At 41.5% G+C, this 22,810-nt stretch overlaps 1 protein-coding gene across 1 annotated transcript in view; it reads left to right on the top strand.

Moving 5' to 3' along the window:
* Positions 1 to 22,810, top strand: part of LOC311062144 (uncharacterized protein) — a 52,724-nt gene that overhangs the window by 22,458 nt on the left and 7,456 nt on the right. The window contains exons 27-57 of the mRNA XM_084080975.1: positions 91 to 147; positions 1,036 to 1,224; positions 1,585 to 1,619; positions 1,816 to 1,884; positions 2,569 to 2,596; positions 3,602 to 3,625; positions 3,847 to 3,921; positions 4,218 to 4,357; positions 5,315 to 5,425; positions 6,799 to 6,853; positions 6,969 to 7,016; positions 7,102 to 7,161; positions 7,564 to 8,055; positions 8,245 to 8,328; positions 8,441 to 8,478; positions 8,629 to 8,697; positions 8,928 to 8,955; positions 9,062 to 9,085; positions 9,511 to 9,579; positions 9,707 to 9,846; positions 10,316 to 10,435; positions 10,535 to 10,589; positions 13,170 to 13,217; positions 13,308 to 13,364; positions 16,110 to 16,415; positions 16,473 to 16,751; positions 17,231 to 17,455; positions 18,000 to 18,374; positions 19,034 to 19,176; positions 21,726 to 21,848; positions 22,386 to 22,662. Coding sequence (XP_083937101.1) covers positions 91 to 147; positions 1,036 to 1,224; positions 1,585 to 1,619; positions 1,816 to 1,884; positions 2,569 to 2,596; positions 3,602 to 3,625; positions 3,847 to 3,921; positions 4,218 to 4,357; positions 5,315 to 5,425; positions 6,799 to 6,853; positions 6,969 to 7,016; positions 7,102 to 7,161; positions 7,564 to 8,055; positions 8,245 to 8,328; positions 8,441 to 8,478; positions 8,629 to 8,697; positions 8,928 to 8,955; positions 9,062 to 9,085; positions 9,511 to 9,579; positions 9,707 to 9,846; positions 10,316 to 10,435; positions 10,535 to 10,589; positions 13,170 to 13,217; positions 13,308 to 13,364; positions 16,110 to 16,415; positions 16,473 to 16,751; positions 17,231 to 17,455; positions 18,000 to 18,374; positions 19,034 to 19,176; positions 21,726 to 21,848; positions 22,386 to 22,662 — 3,843 coding nt within the window. The remainder of the gene's footprint in view (positions 1 to 90; positions 148 to 1,035; positions 1,225 to 1,584; positions 1,620 to 1,815; positions 1,885 to 2,568; positions 2,597 to 3,601; positions 3,626 to 3,846; positions 3,922 to 4,217; positions 4,358 to 5,314; positions 5,426 to 6,798; positions 6,854 to 6,968; positions 7,017 to 7,101; positions 7,162 to 7,563; positions 8,056 to 8,244; positions 8,329 to 8,440; positions 8,479 to 8,628; positions 8,698 to 8,927; positions 8,956 to 9,061; positions 9,086 to 9,510; positions 9,580 to 9,706; positions 9,847 to 10,315; positions 10,436 to 10,534; positions 10,590 to 13,169; positions 13,218 to 13,307; positions 13,365 to 16,109; positions 16,416 to 16,472; positions 16,752 to 17,230; positions 17,456 to 17,999; positions 18,375 to 19,033; positions 19,177 to 21,725; positions 21,849 to 22,385; positions 22,663 to 22,810) is intronic.

Raw genomic sequence — 22,810 nt, 5'->3', positions numbered from 1 at the left:
GTTAGTGGTTTTATAATATAACAGTTCATCAGCTGAATAATGTTTGAGTTTTATTATGACATGTTATGTTTCCGTGTGTTTGTAATATAGAACCAAACATCGTCACATTTGACGAGCTGCAGGACAGCCACACATCTCCTCAGCAGCGTGCGTGCATCAGCGACATGAAAAATGTCCCAAAATTTTGCGGTTAATTGCGGGGATTGTAGACGTTTTTGGGCGTTTTTTTGTTACTTTATTTCAGGTTTAGGGTTAGGGTTAGGTTAGGCTTATGTTATTTAATTCTTATTTTTGCCTGATTTTACCGATTTTTTTTAATTACAAAATGTATTATAAAAAAATACGTTTTTTTTTTTTTTTTTCCCAAAATAAACTGAGGGGGCACAATTTGAAACTGAGGGGGCCATGCCCCCTCAGGCCCCCCCGTGGCGCCGGGCCTGATTCATTCCAATGGAAGAGTGAACGTGAACACAGCTTCTGAACCATTCTTTAGCCCCATGGTCACTGAACTAAATATTGGACCTGATCGTCACAAGACACACAATATTCACAAGTATTGGCTTATATATTCACAATATAAGCCATTCTAAAATGGCTTATATTTAAAGGGGTTCAGGAGAAAATCAACTTGGTTATCGACCTTTCTCTATCCCAGCAACACACTCTCACGAGATTTGGGAAGATATCTGAAGAGTCTGCAGTCTGACAGACAAGACATAGAGGGCAAGTCATTTTATGCTTGGTTGCGCTCGGGCGCTCTGAAAATAGCAGATCTACAAGCTCACACAACAAGTTGTGAGCTTGTAGATCGGCGATTTTCAGCATGCAACCAAGTGTAAAATCAGCCATTACGACGCCATCAAGGCACAACCAGAATACATTTTAGTCGACTGAATCAACTGATTTAGTTGACTAAAACTGGACAAAAACTGAAACATTTCAGATGACTAAAACTCAATTTTATTCAAAAGACTATGACTCAAAAACCAAATCAAAGTTTGCTGTCAAAATCATCACCGCTGTGTTCTTTTTCAGTTCACGTCCCTGGCGAGCAGACAGAACTCTGTCAGAGTGATGTTTCAACAGAGAAGCAGAACACCAGCATCACCCCCCTTCACAACCCAGTGTCCACCAGGAGACAGGGTGACGTTTCAACAGAGAAGGCAGTGGCAGAGGCCAGAGAAACCTTCAAAAGCAAAAAGAAGCAGAAAAAGAAAGAAGAAAGTGAGCCTTTATTTTTTGGCACAAACAAAATGTCTTCTATCATCTGAGATTCTCTTCTTTCTTCCTCCTGTGAATTTATTTAGTGATCTTTTTTTTAAGTATAAAGTTATTAAATAATATGTTAGTCATTTATTTGTGTATTTAGGTCATTTGCCATGTCTGCCCTGTGCAACTGCAAAGCCTAAAAAGCCAAATGTAATTTGTTATTCATATGTTCAACGATAAAAACACAATGAAACCGTTAATCGCAATTATTTGTGTGACAATTAGTCGACATGTAAAATGTCATAATCATGACAGCCCTATGACAGCTCTACATGTTCACAATCATAACAGCCCTATTTGTATTTTATTTGACAGGAAAGTCTCCAGGATTTGGCGTACTGAGCTGCCAGGTGAATATGAATTATATTCTCACCACCGTAATCTTGGCATCATCCCATTTCTGACTAATAAAGTATTCAATCAATCAATCAATCAATCAATCAATCACCACACTGTATCTGCTTGCCTCTCTCTATAATTCTGTGAAGTACTATAATGTAAGATAATCCAGTGGACTAAAGAAAAATGATGTGAATTTATTTTGAGGTCTGCAATTGGACGGTCGAGAACACAAAGGATTATTGTGCTCACGTTCAAGGACGGAAGCACATGCAGGTGAGACATATTTTCATATGTTCACAAGTTATGAATATGAATGAAATTATCTGATTCCTCCATCCATCCATCCATCCATCCACCAACGTTATTGTCACATGATCACAGTTAAAAGTGAATGACGTTCTTGTTTGTGCAGGCTCGCACTATTGCAAAGAAAAAGGAAAAGTAGGGAAGAGCGATTACAAACATAGAAAAAGAAACGCATACAGTACAGTAGAGTGCATAAAAATGTACTTTATATGATATCATTGGTTCTCAAAGTGAGGACCAGGGGTCCTTGGGGGGGGTTCCAGGGGGTCCCCAGCAAAATAATTTAGCATATTCAAAAATAGCAGATGTACAAGCTCATAGCACGGCACCGAGTGCCGCGTTATGAGCTTGTAGATCTGCTATTTTTGAAAGATCGTGATTTTATTTGCAAACCTTTTGAATATATATATTTATCTTTGAGCGAACTTTTTTAACTCAAATCTTTGCTTTTGGGGGGTCCCTGGAACAAAATATTTGAGATGGGGGTTGATACATATCATTTTGGGGGTCCTTGACATGAAAACGTTTGAGAAGCACTGCTTTATATACTGTATACCCCGCTCATAAACGTGTCTGTCTCTCTCTCTGTCTGTCTGTCTGTCTGTCTGTCTGTCTGTCTGTCTGTCTGTCTGTCTGTCTGTCTGTCCACAGAAAATGAAGACGATCTTTGTGACAGAAGGTACTACAGTATACCTTGTTATTACACGGCTTGGTTGAATGCTTGATTCTGTTTGGTCATTCGTTGAATTCAGTGGTGTGTTATTTCTGGACAATGACCCTGTGAGCTCAATAACAGACCACTGTCTAATCAAAGACTCAGAGCACCTGCTCATATCAACCTGCGGTGCTTGATTTTATGCTCTATCCAACATGACAGCCACGTAAGCAAACACACCATGTCATTTGCAGCTAAACATTGCTCTCAAGAATGTTTTTGAAATCATTTGAAGCGAGAAATAGACGATGCAGTAACCAAAAATGTATTGTATTTGATCAACTACACTTCCTTGTTTTCCGAGGCGACCGTGTACGCCCAGCGCAACACTTATGGAATACTTTCATTTCCGTAAGCAAGGAAATACTTTGTTTTGTTGTTACTTTTCGGTCCATTTATTTATTTATTTATTAAGTAGCACAGAAGTCCTGACGTCACTGGGTCGTAAAGTAATTTCTCTATGGAGAATAACATTGGGTCATCATAGAATCGTATAAGAATTGAGGTCCAAAAATAAACAAACCGTCTCGGCGATATTGTCAGGGAGGTGACTCTGTATCGTTTATGATAGTCAGTAACTCATATTTGAAACAGTCCGTTTCTGGCGAAAATTTTACTAATTCGGCGGAAGTAACATTCGCGTTTTCTCACCGCCAGTTGATGCTTCATATCATATCCATAAGAGTAAAACCACCGGGTCATTTGTTTATTTTTGGAACACAGTTCTTATTTGACACTATATTACACACGTCTATGGGAATTCAGAACGGGGGGGGGGGGGGGACGCGACCCAGGTAGGATGTGTAAATTACGTCAGACTTCGGTTCCCCAAAAGCGGGATAATTGATGATTATGTGATTATGTGATCAATTATCCCTAGCTTATCTCATGGTCTGTTGTTGTCCACATGTACTGTATGTGACATTGATGCATCTTGTTTATCCTAAACCCTTTGTTCTACAATCACAGCAGGTGAACTGGAGAAAGGACGAGGTATGATTTATTATTGTTTTTATGTATTACTTGTTTCATATGTTGGGTTATCAGCGATGCTGTGGAGAGGATTTCATGTGATAGTGGACGAGTGCTGCTTAAACTACAGTATAGTATAGTATAGTATTGTGCTATTGTATAGCAGACGATCATAATTCTGTCATTTTGTCATTGACTATAGACTTTAAATTGAACTTAATTGAAGCTTTCTTTCACCTCAGTGTTCTTCAATATTTCCACGTGTCAATCGATACTATCGTACCTCAAGAGCACACAGCGGGCAGAACCAGTCATCGGTGAGTTGGGCTGCATTATCTGTATAATCACTGCAGACAGGTATGTGATATGATGCCATTTAACTCTTTCACTGCCAGACTTATTTCTGGCTGTGTGCACCCACTGCCAGTGATTTTTTCGATTTTCTTAGCTTTTGAGGTAGCCATAGAATTTATATCTCCATTATGCTCAATCCCCTGATAGTTGGTAATCACTGGGTGTTCCACCGTGCTTCCACGAAAAGAAAAACAAATGAAAAAAGTCAAATGACTCTTTTCCTTCATTAATAATGAATGGAGCGTTTTCTGTTGGCCAGGTCTGCTTCATGTTGTGACGTGTGTCAGCAGCCAAGGTCTCGGCGTTCCTCTGAGCGTGTGCAGCGTTTGCCGCTGTGCGTTCCTCTCCTCCTACTTCAGAGACCATATGTGTCATCCTATACACATCCAGCAGACTCTGGTGAGTCCTCTCAGCACCACATCTGCTGGGTCAGTGCTTCTCCAACGTTTTCATGCCAGCGGACCCCTAAATGAATGTGGATTTGGCCGCGGACCCCCATCTGAAAATATTTTATGCCAATGATTAATGCCAAAATGATGAAAAAGATGAAAAGATCATCCCACCAAAATGAAAGATATTCAAACATTTTTGAAAATATCCGTTGTATACAGTATATTAGCGTTAAAGTGGTTAAACTGATATTGATATTAACTCATTTTGCTGGGGACCTCCTGGAACCCACTCGAGGACAAATGGAACCGAATGGACCCTCACAGGTCCATTCTGTTCCATTTGTACACTCTCAGAGTTATAGCTCCATAAGGGTCCATTTGGTTCCTAACTATCGATCATTTTGCTGGGCACCCCCTCAAGGACCCCCGGGGGGGTCCCTGGACCCCACTTTGAGAAACACCGATCTAAGTCAGGGGTCTTCAACAGGGGGTCCGGGACCCCTAGGGGGTCCTCAGAGTTACTACAGGGTGTCCCCCAAATATTTGTGTGATATGATTTTATTTTTTTACCTTAACCACTTGAACCCTAGCATCCCTTTTCTGAGGAGAACTTTAGCCAAAAATAGCAGATCTACAAGCTGCGAGGCGTTGTGAGCTTGTAAATCGGCTATTTTGGGCAAAGAGGTATAGGTGTAGAGGGAAAAAAGTAATCTGAAACACAATTTTATACAATATAGAGGGGGTCCCTGCTTCATCTCTCTCTCAGCTAGGGGGTCCTTGGCCTGAAACTGTTGAAAACCCCTGATCTAAGTAATCTTCTGTAACTACTGTATGTAGCGTCTTCAAAGAAACCTCACACATTTATTTGTCAGAAGGAATCTCCTTGACAACTTGTCATCATCATTATAGTGGGACAATAATACCTAACCACGGGACTTTGTATTTGTTGTCTTTTGTGTTCTAGACGCACCAGAATATCAATTCAGTCACAAATCCACATGTGAGTGAAAGGGTCCTGACATCACTGGCCTGGAAGCAGGAGAACGCTCAAGGACCTGGACCCATGGTGCTCAAGGTAAAATGGCAGACAAAGCAAATTTGAGGTTGTCGGGCGATCCTTGATGTATTGCAGCCAGTGTTTATTTCGTTTTTTTTTCACTGACGAAAACTAAATAAAAAACGAAGCAATGATGACTAAAACTAAGACTAAATATATTGACAATTTCGTCAACAAATAAACACTACACTAAAATGAGGGACTAGTGGAGAAGAGATCCAGTAGAACTAAAAGTCATTTTATGCTCGTTTGCGCTTGGGTGTTGCGCTCTGAAAATAGCAGATCTACAAGCTCACAACGCGCCGCGATGCGCTGTGAGCTTGTAGATCTGCTATTTTCAGCATGCAACCAGGTGTAAAATCAGGTATTACGACGCCATCAAGGCACCGCCAAAATACATTTTAGTCAACTAAATCAACTGTAGATTTAGTCGACTAAAATCTTATGATATTTGTAACCCCATTTTTTCAGCCAGTGCCAATTGCCAAAAGTAATCTGGGGCGCTACTCTCCCTCTGCCAGCCTGGGGAGAGCCCTGAACTGACCTCATGCTTCCTTCAATGCATGAGGAGTGAGCAGGCCGATTCTTATCACCTGACAGGGGAGGAGTTTCCCCGGTAGGACGTAGTGCGTGGAAGGAACACGTTATTCCAACCAGTTCCTTTCCCCTCCATCAGGCACCCCAGCTGACCAGGGAGAGGCAGTATAGACTGGACTACTCTAGACTGGACTACTGCAACGCACTCTTCATTGGGATTCCTGGCAAAAGTATTCAAAAGCTGCAATACATCCAAAACAGCGCTGCCAGGGTCCTAATGAGAGTGCGTAAGCATGACCACATAACACCGGTCCTATTTTCACTGCACTGGCTCCCCGTGTCAGCTAGGATCGACTACAAGGTCCTGCTGATCACCCACAACTGCATAAATGGACATGCCCCTCCCTACCTACAGAAATTAATTAGGCCCCCACAAAATTCCACCCGCACCCTCAGATCTACCAGCAGATTCCTCCTCGATGTCCCTGGTACAAATCTACGTACTATGGGTGACCGGGCCTTCTGCTCGGCAGCGCCGCGCCTATGGAACAGCCTTCCTATTGACCTGAGAGCACCACAGACCCTGGACTCTTTTAAAATAGGCCTGAAAACGTTTTTGTTTCAGAGGGCATTTTCATGTTGAATTGTTGTTTAGTCATATTTGCTTTTAAACCGTGCTTTTTAACTTTATATGATTGATGATGTTTTACCTTGTGGCACTTTGAGATTCCTTGTGAATGAAAAGCGCATTACAAATAAAATGTATTATTATTATTATTATAGAGACCAGAATTACTGAAACTTGACACTTTTTGTTTTCTTTCTCTCTTTCTTCCTTTCTTCTTCCCTTCCAGATAATTGAGCTCCCAAACAGGATTTTTGCCATGCTCAGTAACGACTATTGGCACGGTGAGTACTAGCCTTTGCCATCAAATGATGTCAGGCCTGTCATGGCGTGTCCCACCTCCGCCCCACTGTCCTGTACTACGTATATCTAAATGCTTTTTTAATGATTCTTTAACAGTCTGCCAGATTCTCAACACGTACTTCCGCAAAGACTGGCAACATGAAGGTTAGTGGTTTTGATATAACACTTCATTAGCTAAATAAGGTTTGTGTTTTATAATGACGTGTTCTGTGTTGGTGTGTACGCGTAGTTCCAAACATGGTGGTCACACTGGATGAGCTGCAGGACGGCCTCACATCTCCTCAGCTGGGTGAGTACTGCGTACCAACAGTACCTTCACAGGTATTAATACTGAGTACCAACAGTACCTTCACAGGTATTAATACTGAGTACTGAGTACCAACAGGGCCTTCACAGGTATTAATACTGAGTACTGACTACCAACAATACCTTCACAGGTATTAATACTGAGTACTGAGTACCAACAGTACCTTCACAGGTATTAATACTGAGTACTGAGTACCAACAGTACATTCACAGGTCTTAATATATTTGAGTTCTTATAACTATAATGCTCATAGTTTTACTCTGTGTCTAAATGTTTCCTCTAAAAATTGCAAGATAAATGATAAACAAAAAAGATAAGTAAATGATAGATAAATGCTCATAGTTTTGATGCATTCTAATAATTTCATAACGCATTTTAATCCAGCTATTCAGGGTTCATCACAGCCACAGACGTTCCCAGCTGCTCAGGGACCCTCGGAGTCACAGACACCCCTGGGTGTTCAGGGACCCTCGCAGTCAAATACACCCATGGGTGCTCAGGGCCCTTCGGAGTCAACAACACTGGTGGGTGTTCAGGGACCCCCGCAGTCACCAACACCCCTGGATGCTCAGGGACCCTCGCAGTCACCAACACCCCTGGATGCTCAGGGACCCTCGCAGTCACCAACACCCCTGGGTGCTCAGGGACCCCCACAGTCAGAGACAGCCCTGGGTGTTCAGGGCCCTTCGGAGTCAACAACACCGGTGGGTGTTCAGGGACCCTCACAGTCAGAGACACCCCTGGGTGCTCAGGGACCCCCGGAGTCAGAGACACCCTTGGCTGTTAAGGGACCCTCGCAGTCAGAGACACCCATGGGTGCTCAGGGACCCTCGGAGTCAGAGACACCCCACCACCAGTCTAGCTCAGCTAAATGTGGTAAGCTTGCAGGCTCAGCAATATGCCAAGATAAAATGTGGGAAAACATGAATTGTAAGCATTCTTTCTAACAGTGTCAACGTTAAACCCTTTGCCCTCTGTTTGTCATCATGTCAGTCAGTGTGTTTTAGTAGACCCTTTGGACTGACTCTCAGTTGTAATTTTCCTTTTCTGTTTATCATTTTAAAGCTACTGCTGAGCCCCCTGGTGGTGAAATGACAGCACAGCATCCCACCAATACAGAGCCTCCAACTGCAGTCTCTAAGCTGGAAGGTTTGTGTTGTGTTGTGTTGCTTTAATCATCTCTGTTAATTTTCATGTATTGTGTTATTATCTAGTTCTCTAATATGTGCATATTTCTTTCCTTTTTCTTTTTCTTGCGCAGCAAAGCATCCAGTAATGTTTTGCGTACTGAGCTGCCAGGTGAATATGAATTATATTGTCACCAACATAATCTTGACATCATCACCACACTGTACTTGCTTGGCTCTTTCTATAATTCTATGAAGCACAGTGTGAGATAACCTAATGGATTAATGATGCTGAAACAAATGTATTTTAACTCCCCATCAGGTGTGCAATATGAAATTCCAGACCACATGGCAATACTTTTCTCACGTGAAAGGAGGGGAACACAAGCAGGTGAGCCATAATTATTTTATTATGTTTCACAAGTTAGAATATTAAAGAATTTACTTGACCAGAACCTTCCAATAATATATGTGTGTGTGTGTGTGTGTGTGTGTGTGTGTGTGTGTGTGTGTGTGTGTGTGTGTGTGTGTGTGTGTGTGTGTCTGTGTGTGTGTGTGTGTGTGTGTGTGTGTGTGTGTGTGTGTGTGTGTGTGTGTGTGTGTGTGTGTGTGTGTCCACAGAAAATGAAGACAATCTTTGTGACAGAAGGTACTACAGTAAACCCTGTTATCTCATGGTCTGTTGTTGTCCACATGTACTGTATGTGACATTAATGCATCTTGTTTATTCTTAACCCTCTGTTCTACAATCACAGCAGATGAACTGGAGAAAGGACGAGGTATGATTCATTATTATTCTACTTTTCTATCATCGCTGTCAGGCAGAAAACAGCTATCTCAATTTTTCAACTTGTCTTTAATAAATCAGTGCTATTGAACACCCTTTAGGTATGTGTGGGTTTTACAAATATTTAACCCGTTAAAAAGCGCTTCTGGCTAAACCTCCTTACTCCATTGGATCCTCAAACTGTCGTTCAAACCATCTAACTCCAACTTGTGGAGAATGACGAAGTCAGACTGAGAAAAAAAAACGATTTCCGCATTAATGGTCAAAAACCTCCTAACTCCATTGAGCTGTATTTGGGTAAAGTGATGATAAGGACACATTTTTGACAATGTATGAATGTCAAAAATGTATGAAGTCACCGTACCAACTTTGATGAAGCAGTATTGTGTTGTATTGTAAAGCTTGCTTTCATCTCAGTGTTATACAGTTCTATCCTGACTGAATGCCAGTACATCAAGAAAGAACAGCGGGCTGAGCCAGTCATCGGTGAGTACCGGTAGTTTTTGTATAGTACTGTAGTTATTGTAATGAAAATGTTCTTTGTTACACAGTTGCAAACACAAGTGACTGTTGTCCTTGATCAATAATGAACGGAGCGTTTTCTTTCGTAAAGGTCTGCTTCATGTCGTGATGTGCGTCAGCGCCCGCACTAACTGCACGCCTCATTACCTGTGCCTGGTCTGTAAGTGTACGTTCTCTGCCTCCGACTTCAAAGCCCACCTGTGTGATCCAAGTCACATCAAACACACTCTGGTGAGTCCTTTGTTTCTGTTCATTCTTCAATGCATGCATGAGTTGAGTAAAATTGTGAGTTGAAGTTGAATGTGCATTAAAAAAGACCCCATTTGTATCATCACTTACAGTATGCTCTCTCTCACAAACGTACATTTAGCTCTGTTGCACCAACAGTTATGCTTAGCAAGAAAGTCATAGTGTTAGGTCAGAGTTGGCAAGATCATTTCATTTTATCACATTGAAACGGACAACTTCTAGGTCACCAGTCCTATAGTACCAACAGAATGGAGATTAGAGGAACATATTCCTGAGCAGAAGTGTGTCAGTCTTAAACTTCACAATATTTGTTTTAACCGGGTAACATCTACAGTATACAGCAACTTCAAAGAAAGCTTGCACATTTTATTTGTAAGAAGAAATGTCCTCGACACACACACTGTCATTATAGTCGTAAAATTACTCCTTTCTACTTCAATCTGTGCTCTAGATGCACCAGAGTCCTGCTCGATTACCATCTGCCTGGAATGGAAGCGAGTGTGAAGAGGTCCTGACATCATTGGCCTGGCAGGAAGAGAATGCTCAAGGACCTGAACACATGGTGATCAAGGTAAAATGGCAAATAAAGCACATTGGAAGTCATTGATCCTTATGTGATGTATTGCAGTCAGTGCTGTAAAAGTTGACACATTTATTGTATTTCTTTCAGATAATTGATCTCCCGTGCAACATTTTTTACATGCTTAGTGACGACTATCAGCATGGTGAGTACTGACCATGTCATCAAACCACTGTTGATTTTAACGGGACATTTTTTATTTAGTTTTAGTCATAGTCTTTTCAATAAAATTCCATTTTGTTTTAGTCATCTGAAATGTTTTAGTGTTAGTCTAGTTTTATTCAACTAAATATCATAAGATTATAGTCGACTAAATCTACAGTGAATTTAGTCGACTATAATGTATTTTGGCGGTGCCTTGATGGTGTTGTAAAGGCTGATTTTACCTGGCTGCAGACTCAAAATAGCTGATCTACAAGCTCACAACGCATCGCAGCGCGACGCGTTGTGAGCTTGTAAATCTGCTATTTTCAGAGCGGAACACCCGAGCGCAACCAAACATAAAATGACTTGTCTTTTAGTTCTACTGGATCTCTTCTCCACTAGTCCCTCACTAACATTTTAGTTTAGTTTTTATTAGTGTGGTTGCCCAACAGGGCAACCAGACTATAGTACTCTATACACTTTATTCTTTCTTTATAGATAAACTTTTTTCAAACCGCATCTCCTCCCACAGTTTTTATCCCCCAATGTTGTGCCATATGTCAAAATGACCGTCTAAATCGGGAATCGTGCGCGTGTATAGGGCTAAGAGATTGGTTGAATAGTTTAATTGATATTAATTTATTAGTGCCATTAAATGTCCCCATCCACTTTAATGGAAAAGTGAAAAAACTCAAATTCAAGTATTTTTTTCTCAGAAACCGTAAGAGCTAGAGTTATCAGATTTGGAGGGATAATTCATAATATTGTCCGAAATTATTGAAAAAAATATCACACCATTCGGCCTCATGGTGGCGCTATAACAGCCCCCTTTACGTTTTGGCCTGTAACTCTTGAACCGTAGGTCCGAAAATTAAAATTTCTTTTCACCTGGATTCCTTGGGTCACTACGCATCTCCCCATATAGGCCACGCCCATTTGCGTCAGGATAGATTTTTTGATATTGATTTATTTGTGCATTAAATTTCCCCATCCACTTTAATGGGAATTGCAAAAACTCCCATTCAAGTATTTTTTTCTCGGAAACCGTAAGGGCTACAGTTACAAGACTTGGAGGGGAGGTTAATAGTTTTTTGCAAAATTATTAAAACAAGAATCACACCAGTCGGCCACATGGTGGCGCTATAACAGCCCACTTTACCTTTTGGCCTATAACTCTTGAACCGTAGGTCGTAAAATCTAAATTTCTTTTTCCCTGGATTCCTTGGGTCACGACGCATCTCCCCATATAGGCCACGCCCATTTGCGTCAGGATAGATTTTCCGCCATTTTGAATTTTCTTCAAAACACACTTTTTGCTCCTTTTCCTTTTCCTTCCGTTTGACCAAAAATGCCACAAATCACGAACGAAACGTCCGGTCAATCCCAAATTTGAATCACATGTCGAGGGTGGTATACTAAACCAATCCCCAAAAGCATTTCTACTTTGATCCATAGGGGGCGCCACGAATGCTCGAAATGTAACCGTTTGATGCAAAAACATGATTTTTGGGGGATCAATCCTCTCAAAATGAAACGCAGGCGATCTCGGGAGTGACGTGACGATGTAATTGGCGCAGTCTCCGACGGTATTCCTCCCGGCGTATTACTGGAGTCCCGACCGCGTTGGCGCAACCACACTTTGCAATTTCCCCGGAATTGCGACGCGTCTAGTTTGTTGACGAAATTGACAATATATTTAGTCTTAGTTTTAGTCATCATAGCTTAGTTTTTATTTAGTTTTAATTTAGTTTTCGTCAGTGAAAAAAGGTAGTCGACCAACATTTTTCGTCATAGTTTTAGTCGACGAAATCAACACTGCATCAAACATATCGTTGCTGTCGGGGCAGAAACCTCCCATCTCCATATTCTTACCTTTTGTGGGTTTTTTTTGTCAATTAATGCTCTTACTTTCCCCCACAGAAGCATCAAAAGTAGCAGATCCTCAAGCTCGAAACGCTGCGCAGATCGACGTGTTTTGTAGCTTGTAGATCTGCTACTTTTGCTGTTGTTGAACTTGAATTCTGAAAAGTAACAGTTTTGGACAAATGAGGTTTCCACCCGACAGAGACGATATACAGTAGGGGGCTTATCAGCGAGTGGCCCACCTCCACCCTCTGTCCTACACCAGTGGTTCTCAAACCTTTTCATGTCAAGGACCCCCAAATTGACACATATTAGCCCACAGACCCCCATTTGAAAATATATGGCAGGGACCCCCATAACAGAAGATCTTTACGGCTCTAGCAGTGATTTTCTACCATTTTAATTTCAAGGACCCCCAAGTTTGACATGCATTAGGATACGGACCCCTATTTAATGGCATTTCTATCTCTGAGACCCCAATTTATATTGTAAAATCAATGTTAATTTAACTTTGAGAGTGTACAAATGGAACCAAATGGACCCGTTAGGGTCCATTTGGTTCCATTTGTACACTCTCAGAGTTACAGACCCACAAGGGTCCATGTGGTTCCTAACTATCCCTCATTTAGCTGGGGACCCCCTAGAACTCCCTCACGGACCCCACTTTGAGAACCAATGTCCTACACTGTTCTAATGGTTTCTAATGATCCTTTAACAGTCTGCCAGATTCTTGACGAGCTCTTCCGCAAAGACTGGCAACATGAAGGTCAGTGGTTTTAATGTAACGCTTTTATTAGCTAAATAATGTTTGTTTTATTCTGACATGTTCTGTTGTTGTGTTTATTTATGCATATAGAGCCAAACATCGTCTTACTTGATGAGCTGCAGGACAGCCTCACATCTCCTCAGCTGGGTGAGTACCACCGTAGCCTCTTGAACCTTTTACACCAAAATAACTTTGGTTTCTAGAGCTGGTTCCGTTCTAGATCCTTGGAACCGCGGTGCTTTCACGGAACCAGCCGTTTCCACCAGTTTAAAGCACCATTGTAGTTAGGGAGCAGGAGTCCCCAGTTTGCCCCAGGTTCGATTCCAGGCCTGGCCAGCAATGTGTGGAATATGACGGGTCAAAGTGTCCATTTAACGGGGGAAATTCAATCGTCAATAGCGGTTACAGTTCTTTTTTTATACAGTATGATGATTTTTCGCTTGCTTTTGCCATTGTTTATATCTTATCTGCATCTTACAACCTGTAGACTAGTGACACGCCCACTTTGGTTTCCAGTTCAGGGCAAGAAAAACCGAACCGAACCAACTTTTAGGATTCTGAACCAATTCATTTTCAGTGGAAACACTCTGAACTGGTCCAGAATTAGGCGAGAAAAAATAACAGAACCGGTTCAACCCCTATGGAAAAGAGACCTAAATATCAACAGTGTTCATGTGTGATGAGCTGGACCTGCACAGTAACAATGTTACACTCTTATAGAAGCTATTTAACAACGTTTTGGGCATGTCATCATTATAGGTGAAATGTTTCGGTCCACAGGGTCTTATTTAAAGCCCTCCCACAGTAACCTTTCAGCTGTCTAAAACAACATTAACCCTGGCATCCCTATTTTATGCATGTCATTGTAGGCGAGAATTCTCAAAAATAGCCTCTTTATGTACTCTGCTCTACGCTGGTGTCGGGCAGCGAAAAAAGCAGACAAGCTCACAGCGCATCGTGATGCGACACGTTGTGAGACTGTAAACCAGCTATTTTCACTGTGTGAAACCGCCACTCATATAAAACAGGGTTAATTGTGGTCAGTTAAAGCTGCACTCTGTAATTTTCATGTGCTACCGGATATTGGAATACAGGTTCTGACATTTTTACCACTGAGCTAATAGGGCACATCTACTTCAGGCAGTACCACTTGTCAACCAGTAGAGGTCAGACCGTACTGCAGGATCTAAATGTCTCAATAGAAGAGCAGGGAGAGAAAAGAAATACAACCACTGAGGTTGTGGTAGTTATTGTGGGATCGCTAAAGCGATCACACTAATGTTATTGTCAACGGTGTTTTTTTGGCACCTAACTAGTCCTTCATACTTTTAGCTACAAACTCCGTTCCAACTCTTCAACGTTCGGCCTACTCAGGACATGTCGGCTTACATTCAAATTTTTGAAATAATTTGTACTTTTAGAGATATTGCACTTTTTACTTCTAAAAAAAGCCCATTCATTTCAATGGGGAAATTCATACTTTTAGCTAGAAACTCCGTTCCAACTCTATAACGTTCAGCCTACTTAGGACATATTGGCTACTATTTGAATTTTTGAAATAATTTGTACTTTTAGAGATATTTCACTTTTTACTGCTAAAACAATCCCATTCATTTCAATGGAGAAATGCTATTTAGCCACTGTGGAGCCTAACAACTGCTTATTATACCCTAACAACACCATATTAGAGCCTAGCAACCACCTATTATACCCTAGCAACCACCTATTACACCCTAGCAACCACCGTTTTACCCTAGCAACCACCTTTTTTACCCTAGTAACCGCATATTAGACCATATAAACTGCATATTAAACCTTAGCAACCCCCTATTAGACCCTAGCAACCACGTATTACACCCTAGCAACCACCTGTTTACCCTAGCAACCACCCGTTTTACCCTAGCAACCACCAATTAGACCCTAGCAACCACCTATTAGACCCTAGCAACCGCTTATTAGGCCCTAGCAACCACCTGTTTTACCCTAGCAACCACCTGTTTTACCCTAGCAACCACCTATTAGACCCTAGCAACCGCCTATTAGACCCTAGCAACCGCTTATTAGAACCTAGCTATCACTGTTTTACCCCAAAAAAATACATTTTACACTATTCAACACTGCCAACACTATAAAAACTTTTAACACTAATACTTTAACACCTTTCAAACCTTTCACACCTTTCAAACCTTTCAAACCTTTCAAACCTTTAGAACCTTTCAAACCTTTAGAACTTTTAGAACCTTTAGAACCTTTCAACCCATTCAAACATTTAGAACCTTTCAAACCTTTCAAACATATAACACTACTAACACTATCAATACTCAATACCTGCAACATTCTTAACGATCCCACACTGTTTCTTCAGGAACAGTACTTTCTAGTTTAGTTTTAACATACTCTACCATACAGATTGGTCAAAAATAACATTTTATTCACCAAAAAAGGTCACATAGTGTAGCTTTAATGTTTTCCATACTTTTTGACAAATAAGTGTATTTTTGAGTACCAAGAAATACATAAATTGAAGCTATTCTTGAAATGGTAGTTTTGGAATTGATTTTATTTCATAGGTGAAGGTGGATTAGAGCAATCTACCATCTCCAGAACTACGCGCTGAGACAGTGCTCACTTTGAATTAGATTTTCACTTCACAAATAAAACGTCTTTTAACGGGACAATAAAGCTTTGACCTTGAACTTTGTGGGTGTGTAGTCCACCAAGTCCGCCCGGTCGCCATAGCGCCGTGTCTTCTGATTTTCACCTGCAATCATGTGAAGAATGGTGGACAAAAACATGAAGCGAAGCTAATCTGACGAACCCTGCTTTTATTACACCTGAACTGAGTTTTTTTTTTGTGTCAGTTGCCTGTATTACCCCCATGTTGTTTCTCAGTCCCTACAGCAACTCTGAAGGAGATTGGCAAAGAACGTCCAGATGTGAAGGATCCCACTCCACTGCGTCCAGATGTGAAAAACAAGCCCATTCCAGTGGAAAAGGAAGCAGTGCCTGTGGAAGATTCCTGTGTCCATAAACCTGAGGAGAAGAAGAAGTGTCCCACTCAGAACACCTCTGTGGAACGTAGAGCAGACAAAGAGACTCTGAAACAAAGTACTGAAAAAGGCAAAGAAGAAGAAACCCACTCTGAACCATGTCCTGAGTGGGTCCAGAGGCCGGCCGCTGAAAAGGACCGAGTGATGGGTGAGGCTGTGAAGATGACAGGAGTGATGGCTGAGGCTGAGGCTGTGAAGATGACAGGAGTGATGGCTGAGGCTGTGAAGATGACAGGAGTGATGGGTGAGGCTGTGAAGATGACAGGAGTGATGGCTGAGGCTGTGAAGGTGACAGGAGTGATGGCTAAGGCTGTGAAGATGACAGGAGTGATGGGTGAGGCTGTGAAGGTGACGGGAAGAAGGCAGAGTTCTGAGGTTCAGGACACGTCCCGTAAAAGAAAGGGCGACGCTGGAGAAGAGGACGAAACGGAAAGGGGCACAACAAGCGAGGATGCCGCGCCAAGGAGGGTCGAGAGAGACCCCGGTAGGCCTGTCACATGTTATTACGTAATCGCTTAATCGCCATTATTTGAGATAATTGCAATCATTTTGCATAATCGTCATAATTGTTTCCATGTTGAAAACATGTCCAAACATTTTCCAAAAATAGCAGAAATAGCAGATCTACAAGCTTACAACATGTAAGCTATGACGTGTTGTAAGCTTCTAGATCAGCTATTTCCACTATTTTAACATTTTTATGTTTAACTTTTTTAAAGTAAAAAATTATTAAATGTGTCAGTAATTTATTTTGTATATTTAAGTTATTTGTCATATCTGCCCTGTGACATTTGTGATTATGAAGCCTAACAGAAATTAAGATTTTATTCATAATATGAATAAAACAATATTGGAACATATTATGTTCCAATATTGAATGCCAAAAAAGACAATTAAATCGTTAATCACAATTATTGGTGTGACAAACTAATGGTCAACTTAAATGTTGTTATGGTGACACAGCTCTAGACCTCGGCTCGGAGACGGAGAGCGGGACATCGGAGAGGAAAAGGCAGAAAAGGAGGGAAGAAGACGCAGCGCCAGCCGATTGGCCGGACGTCCTGCAAGGGGTCTGGCCATTGGTCAGGAGAGATGTCAATCACACTCCGCCACACTCCACACTGGAACAGGAAGCTGTACCTGAGAAAGATCCCTGTGTCCATGAACCTGACGGGAGAGACCTCCACGGTATAGGCCTGTTATTGTCACAATTATTACATAATCGTCTGATCACAATGATTATTTCGTCAGAATCGTTTCCCATATTGAAAAATGTTCATATATTTTCAAATGTAAAAAAAAAAGCAGAAATAACAGATCTACAAGCTTACAACGCGTCACAAAGTGACGCGTTGTAAGCTTGTTGGCAAATGTTTGAGAGAAGGCAGTGAGAGAAGGAGAGAGAAAGAATACAGCTGCATTAGTTAATTTGCTGTTTCATACTGTATGTCTACAGTATAGTGAGCTGTTACTCAGTGACCTGTGAATTATGGCATGGTTGTTTAAGTATTAGTAGTGTCATTCTTTTTATTAATACAAAATAAATGAAAAAGGTTTTAGGAGGGCGGTATGAGTCTGTGTTTTCAATGAGTCTCATGATTCAAATGGAGTTTGAAGTTTGAAGGGTTTGTATAGGAAGTTAAGTAACTGCACAACTAAGATGCTCACATCTTAGTATTCTTAGTAGGTGTTTGAACGTATCCATTACTGTATGTTCTGTGTGTGTTGACAGACTTAAGGAAAGAGAAAGAGCTCGTTGCTGAACAGGACACGTTGCATGGACTCCAACCACAAGCTCCTCATCAACCTGCAGATGCCCTGGCTGAATCTCAGGTGACCCACAACATCCAGGTCAGCCCCACGCCTCCCCAGGGCCTTCAAACCCCTCCGTCCACATCTGACTGTCAACCCCGGCCAAGTACACTCATCTCTGACGTCCAGGACGAGCCATTCAGTGCTGATCTGCAGCAGCCTCAAGTTCAGGAACCAACCAGCAGGTGTCACTGTCACCCCCAGGTCACTCCAGAGGACATCATGGACCCCACAGTTACAAACACAGCCCTGTGGCACTACCTCAACAACACTGAGAGAACAGAGCCAGTCATTGGTCAGCATTTTTTGTATTGTCTTAAATGTTCCTACTAACTATGTCCTGTTAGTAGGAACTGGAGTCTGTAGTCTGGAGCCTTTGTAAACTTTGTTGAGGTGTGAATTTAAAGTAGTTTTAAATCTATGCGTGTGCCTGCTCATGCTCCTGGTCAAATAGGTTCCTGCATGGCTTGCAAGGCCATCCCATGAGCAATGCCGAGGCATTAATAAGACCAATCACGGTGAACTACACAGCTAAGTTGACGCTGCTGAAGCTCACATTAGCACATAAGGTCATCATTTATGTTTGGTTCAGAAACTGCACACCTAGCAGCTTATTGATATAGCTACACCCAGTATCCACAACGTTATTATACCCTGTCTTGTTTTGGTTCAGATAATGTGATAATAATTCACTGTCATCTTCTACTTTTACGTTGTGTTCACTATGTGACTGTTCTGTGACACTGTGGTCCAGGTCTGAGCATGATGACAGAGTTCCAGTGTGTTCACTATGTGACATGTTGTGTGACACTGTGGTCCAGGTCTGAGCATGATGACAGAGTTCCAGTGTGTTCACTATGTGACATGTTGTGTGACACTGTGGTCCAGGTCTGAGCATGATGACAGAGTTCCAGTGTGTTCACTATGTGACTGTTCTGTGACACTGTGGTCCAGGTCTGAGCATGATGACAGAGTTCCAGTGGCCGATGGAGAACAACGCCCGCAACTATTTCCGGTGTCACTGCTGCTCCAGAGACATCATCCGTTCCCAACACATGTCTCACATCGTATCTGCCAAACACCGCTACAACTACATAGTGAGTATCTGAGCCTGTGGTGGTGGCAAGGAAACTCTTTGTAATTTTGTGTGTGTGTGTGTCCGTCTGTCCGTCTGTCTGTGAGCAGCTAATCTCCGGCACCGTTGGACAGATCAGCATGAAACTGTGCACGCATACTCCTTGCAAGGCCAAGTAAAAACCTCTGCCCCACATTGCTCACATGAGCCTGTTATAGTACCACCAGGAGGCCGATTTTTGCAAAACACATTTTTGGATATTGCTCCTGCAGATTTTGTCGAAACATCACGCAAATCGGTACTGTACACATAGGGGCGGCAGTGGCTCAGGAGGTAGAGCTGCCGCTTGGGGACCGGAAGGTTTCCAGTTCGATTAGTTAGTGTCGAAGTGTCCTTGAGCAAGACACTGAAACCCTAATTTCTCCCGATGAGCAGGATGGTACCTTGCATGGTTTCCTCCGCCATCGGTGTGTGAATGTAATACACATTGTAAAGAGCTTTGGATAAAGGCGCTACAGTTATATTAATGCGCCATTTACCATTTACATTACATCTATAGTCATGTGATCGAGACGGATCTGTCTGATTTTTCATATTCCATCCTGATTGGCTAAGATTGGCTTCTAAAGTTTGCAGGAGTAGCCTGTTTTGAACAAAATGAACGTAGCGTCCGGTTGCCGTAAAACTTTGCACGCACAAGCTGTGAGCAGATAATGATGTTTTTAGACAGTATGGTCATTTAGGTTTAGATAAAGTGCAGTTTACGTATTAGAGAAATGGGACATGCTTTTTCGCCAGTAACTATGGCAAAAAGAGCACAAAGTTATTGAGCAGTAAAACCCCTAAACAGCCTGTGGAAGGTTGAGGCTTGTTTTGGCTGGACTTGGCCCGACCTAGAGCTGTACATTAATGACAGACAAGATCTATGTAGTTACTTAACTCTGTACTGTGTCCTACATTGTATGCTTTGTGCATTGTTATGACCCTAGGGCAGGGGTGATGCAACTTTGATGATGTAGAGGGCCACTATATTTCCACACTCACTCCAGAGGGCCACATTGCACAGAAACCTCTTATCTCTGTATTTTAACTTTTTTCTTAATTACTACTTGGTCATTCTATGTCACACAAAAGTAGCAAAAATAGCCGATCTACAAGCTCAAAACGCGTCGCAGTGCGACACGTTTTTGAGCTTGTAGATCTGCTATTTATGCTATTTTTTTATTGGAATCCTGAATACTTTTTTGCTATTTTTGAATTGGAATCCTGAAAAGTAATATTTTTAATTAATTTCAGAGTTATTTTATTTACTTATTTGTTACTTTATGAACTTAAATACAAATACATTGGACATAAAAAAGACAATAGAATTTGAATACTAGTCATTAAGCTACTAATATAGACTGAAATAATTAAAGCGGGTCATGTTTGGAATTGTAACAGCTGAAATCAATAATATATCAATATTAACCAGCGGCAGGCCTCATTAAGTTAAGGTGGGGGCCGCCAGTTGCCCATGTATATATAGGCTAGGGTCATACGTGTATTTGCTGGTACTGTTTTGCCCCATGCCTGTCCTCTCCCCTCATTGGTGTGTGTGTGAATGAGTGGTGGTGAGTGACTGATTGACTACCAGCTGGTGTGAATGGTGTCTTGAGTGTGACTGGTAACTAACTTGTAGGTTGAACCTCGCAGGTGATTGGCTCGTGTCTTCATGGACTGGAGTATAAAGCTTCCTGCCTTCAGTTGATCAGATGTCTTCCTCCAGTAGTCTGTCCTCTTGTGTTAGAACTTCCATGGGTTAAAGTTCTGGATAATGTAATGCCTTGGGAGTGTAGGGGTGGGTGACCTCTTTGTTATTGGTTCTGTTTTACTGTTAGTTTTTATTTGGTAAGATATTTGTGTTTTTGTAGCCTTTTATGTTAGGTAAAAAAGGTAGAGAAGTTTGCCGCTTTATACTCGAGGCTTACCAGGGCTGAAGACTGGTGCGAGAGTCCAGCATGAAAGTCCATAAACAACAAAAACGCTCACACACTGAAATTAAATGAACATTGAGGCTCTTTGGATGCAAAACTGTTATTTTTTACTTAGAAAAGTGCAGAAAGTGACATGGTGAAAAATACATGATTTTTACACTGATTTTATCTTAAATATAAACTAAATGCTTGATTTGGGGGATTTTAAACCTGTGTGGACTGACTGTTTGTTTGGGGAGGAGGGAGTCCATCTTTTATGTGAACACCTAGTGACCCCTAGGCATAAAGGGAGAACTCATAGGAGGAAAGTTGCTCATTCAGCCTGAGACTCTGTAATGTCAGAGGTTGGTTTGTGCCTGCTTGCAAGTGTGTTTGAATAACAAGAGAGAATCGTATTCACCTGTTTCCTAGGCTGTGTGTTTTCCACTTCCTGTCGATTTCATTGGATATCATTGGTCATCTGACCAGTTTCTTTGGATTTCATTGGATCAAATCGACAGGAAGTGGAAAACACACAGCCTAGGAAACGGGTGAATATTGGTTACTGATTCAAACTGAACAGTGACTCACTCTCTACTTGTTTGTGTTTTTGCAGAAAAAGGCGAGTCCTCGTATGGTCCGTGATTGGCCAAGCAGTGTGGAACCTAATGAGCGTCCTAGAGAACTGAGAGACCTGGCCCAACAGGTGGAGAGAGATGAGGGATGGGGAAGATTGAAGGTGATTTTTTTTAACCTTAAATGTTTTACCGCTTTGCTGGACCATTACTGTATTGATATAGTGACATGGAATACTTCTAGATCATATTACCGGGTATTGTGGCATTTAAGCTATTCCATATTTTGAGGTTAGAATTCAGAGACTTAAAAAATGGCAAAATGAACACCTAGCATAGCAGTAGGTTATTGTGATTATACAACTTGGAGATTCAATGCTTTCCAATAGAGTTCAAATTTGACCGTGTATGAAATGTATAAAATAAAGATTAAACCCCTTTAGACCTGAAGCCTTCAGACCTGAAGTTTTCTGAAAAACTGAAATCTAAAATGACTCAGATTGAAGGGGTTCAGAACTCTAATTTAAACAGCCATTTCCAAAGATGTACCGTTTGTAAACATGATTCTGAAAAGCTGTAGCAGTATTTGAAATTGAGGGGAATACTATAATAATATCATGTTCTAACTGTGTGCATAGCCATTTGAAAGGTGTTAAATAAGCAGTGACTAACATAATATAATATTGTTTGCCATTTTAAAGGTGACGGTGATGAGGTCATCCACAAGCCAGTCCCCGAAAGCCACTGCCAAATCCCCTTTGAAAGCACGAGTCACAAGCAAAACAACGGACGTTTCTCTTAAAATGAACGAAGACCTCAAAATGATTCTCATCTCCAAGACTGTGGCGGAATTAACTGAACTGTCCAAGAACTGCCTAACTGAAGATACATCCCAAACTGTTTACAGAGGGAACGTTATCACAGCATCGCCTCACACTGATGCTGAAAGCACGATGACCTCTGATGTGCCTACAGAGGGTCAGTATGACTTTTTCAACCATTTTAACCCTGGCGTATCCGTTTTGGGCATGTCATTATTAATATGCAACATTCTTAAAAATATTTACCTCGTTATCATTTTTTATACAAATACAGGCATAACTTACGACAAATGGGTGTAGTCTTC

This window comes from Gymnoscopelus microlampas, assembly GCF_963454915.1.
Source record: "Gymnoscopelus microlampas genome assembly, chromosome: 15".
In the NCBI taxonomy this organism is placed as follows: Eukaryota; Metazoa; Chordata; class Actinopteri; order Myctophiformes; family Myctophidae; genus Gymnoscopelus; species Gymnoscopelus microlampas.
The sequence above is the reverse complement of the archived record's forward strand: the minus strand, read 5'-3'. Positions and strand labels throughout refer to the sequence as shown.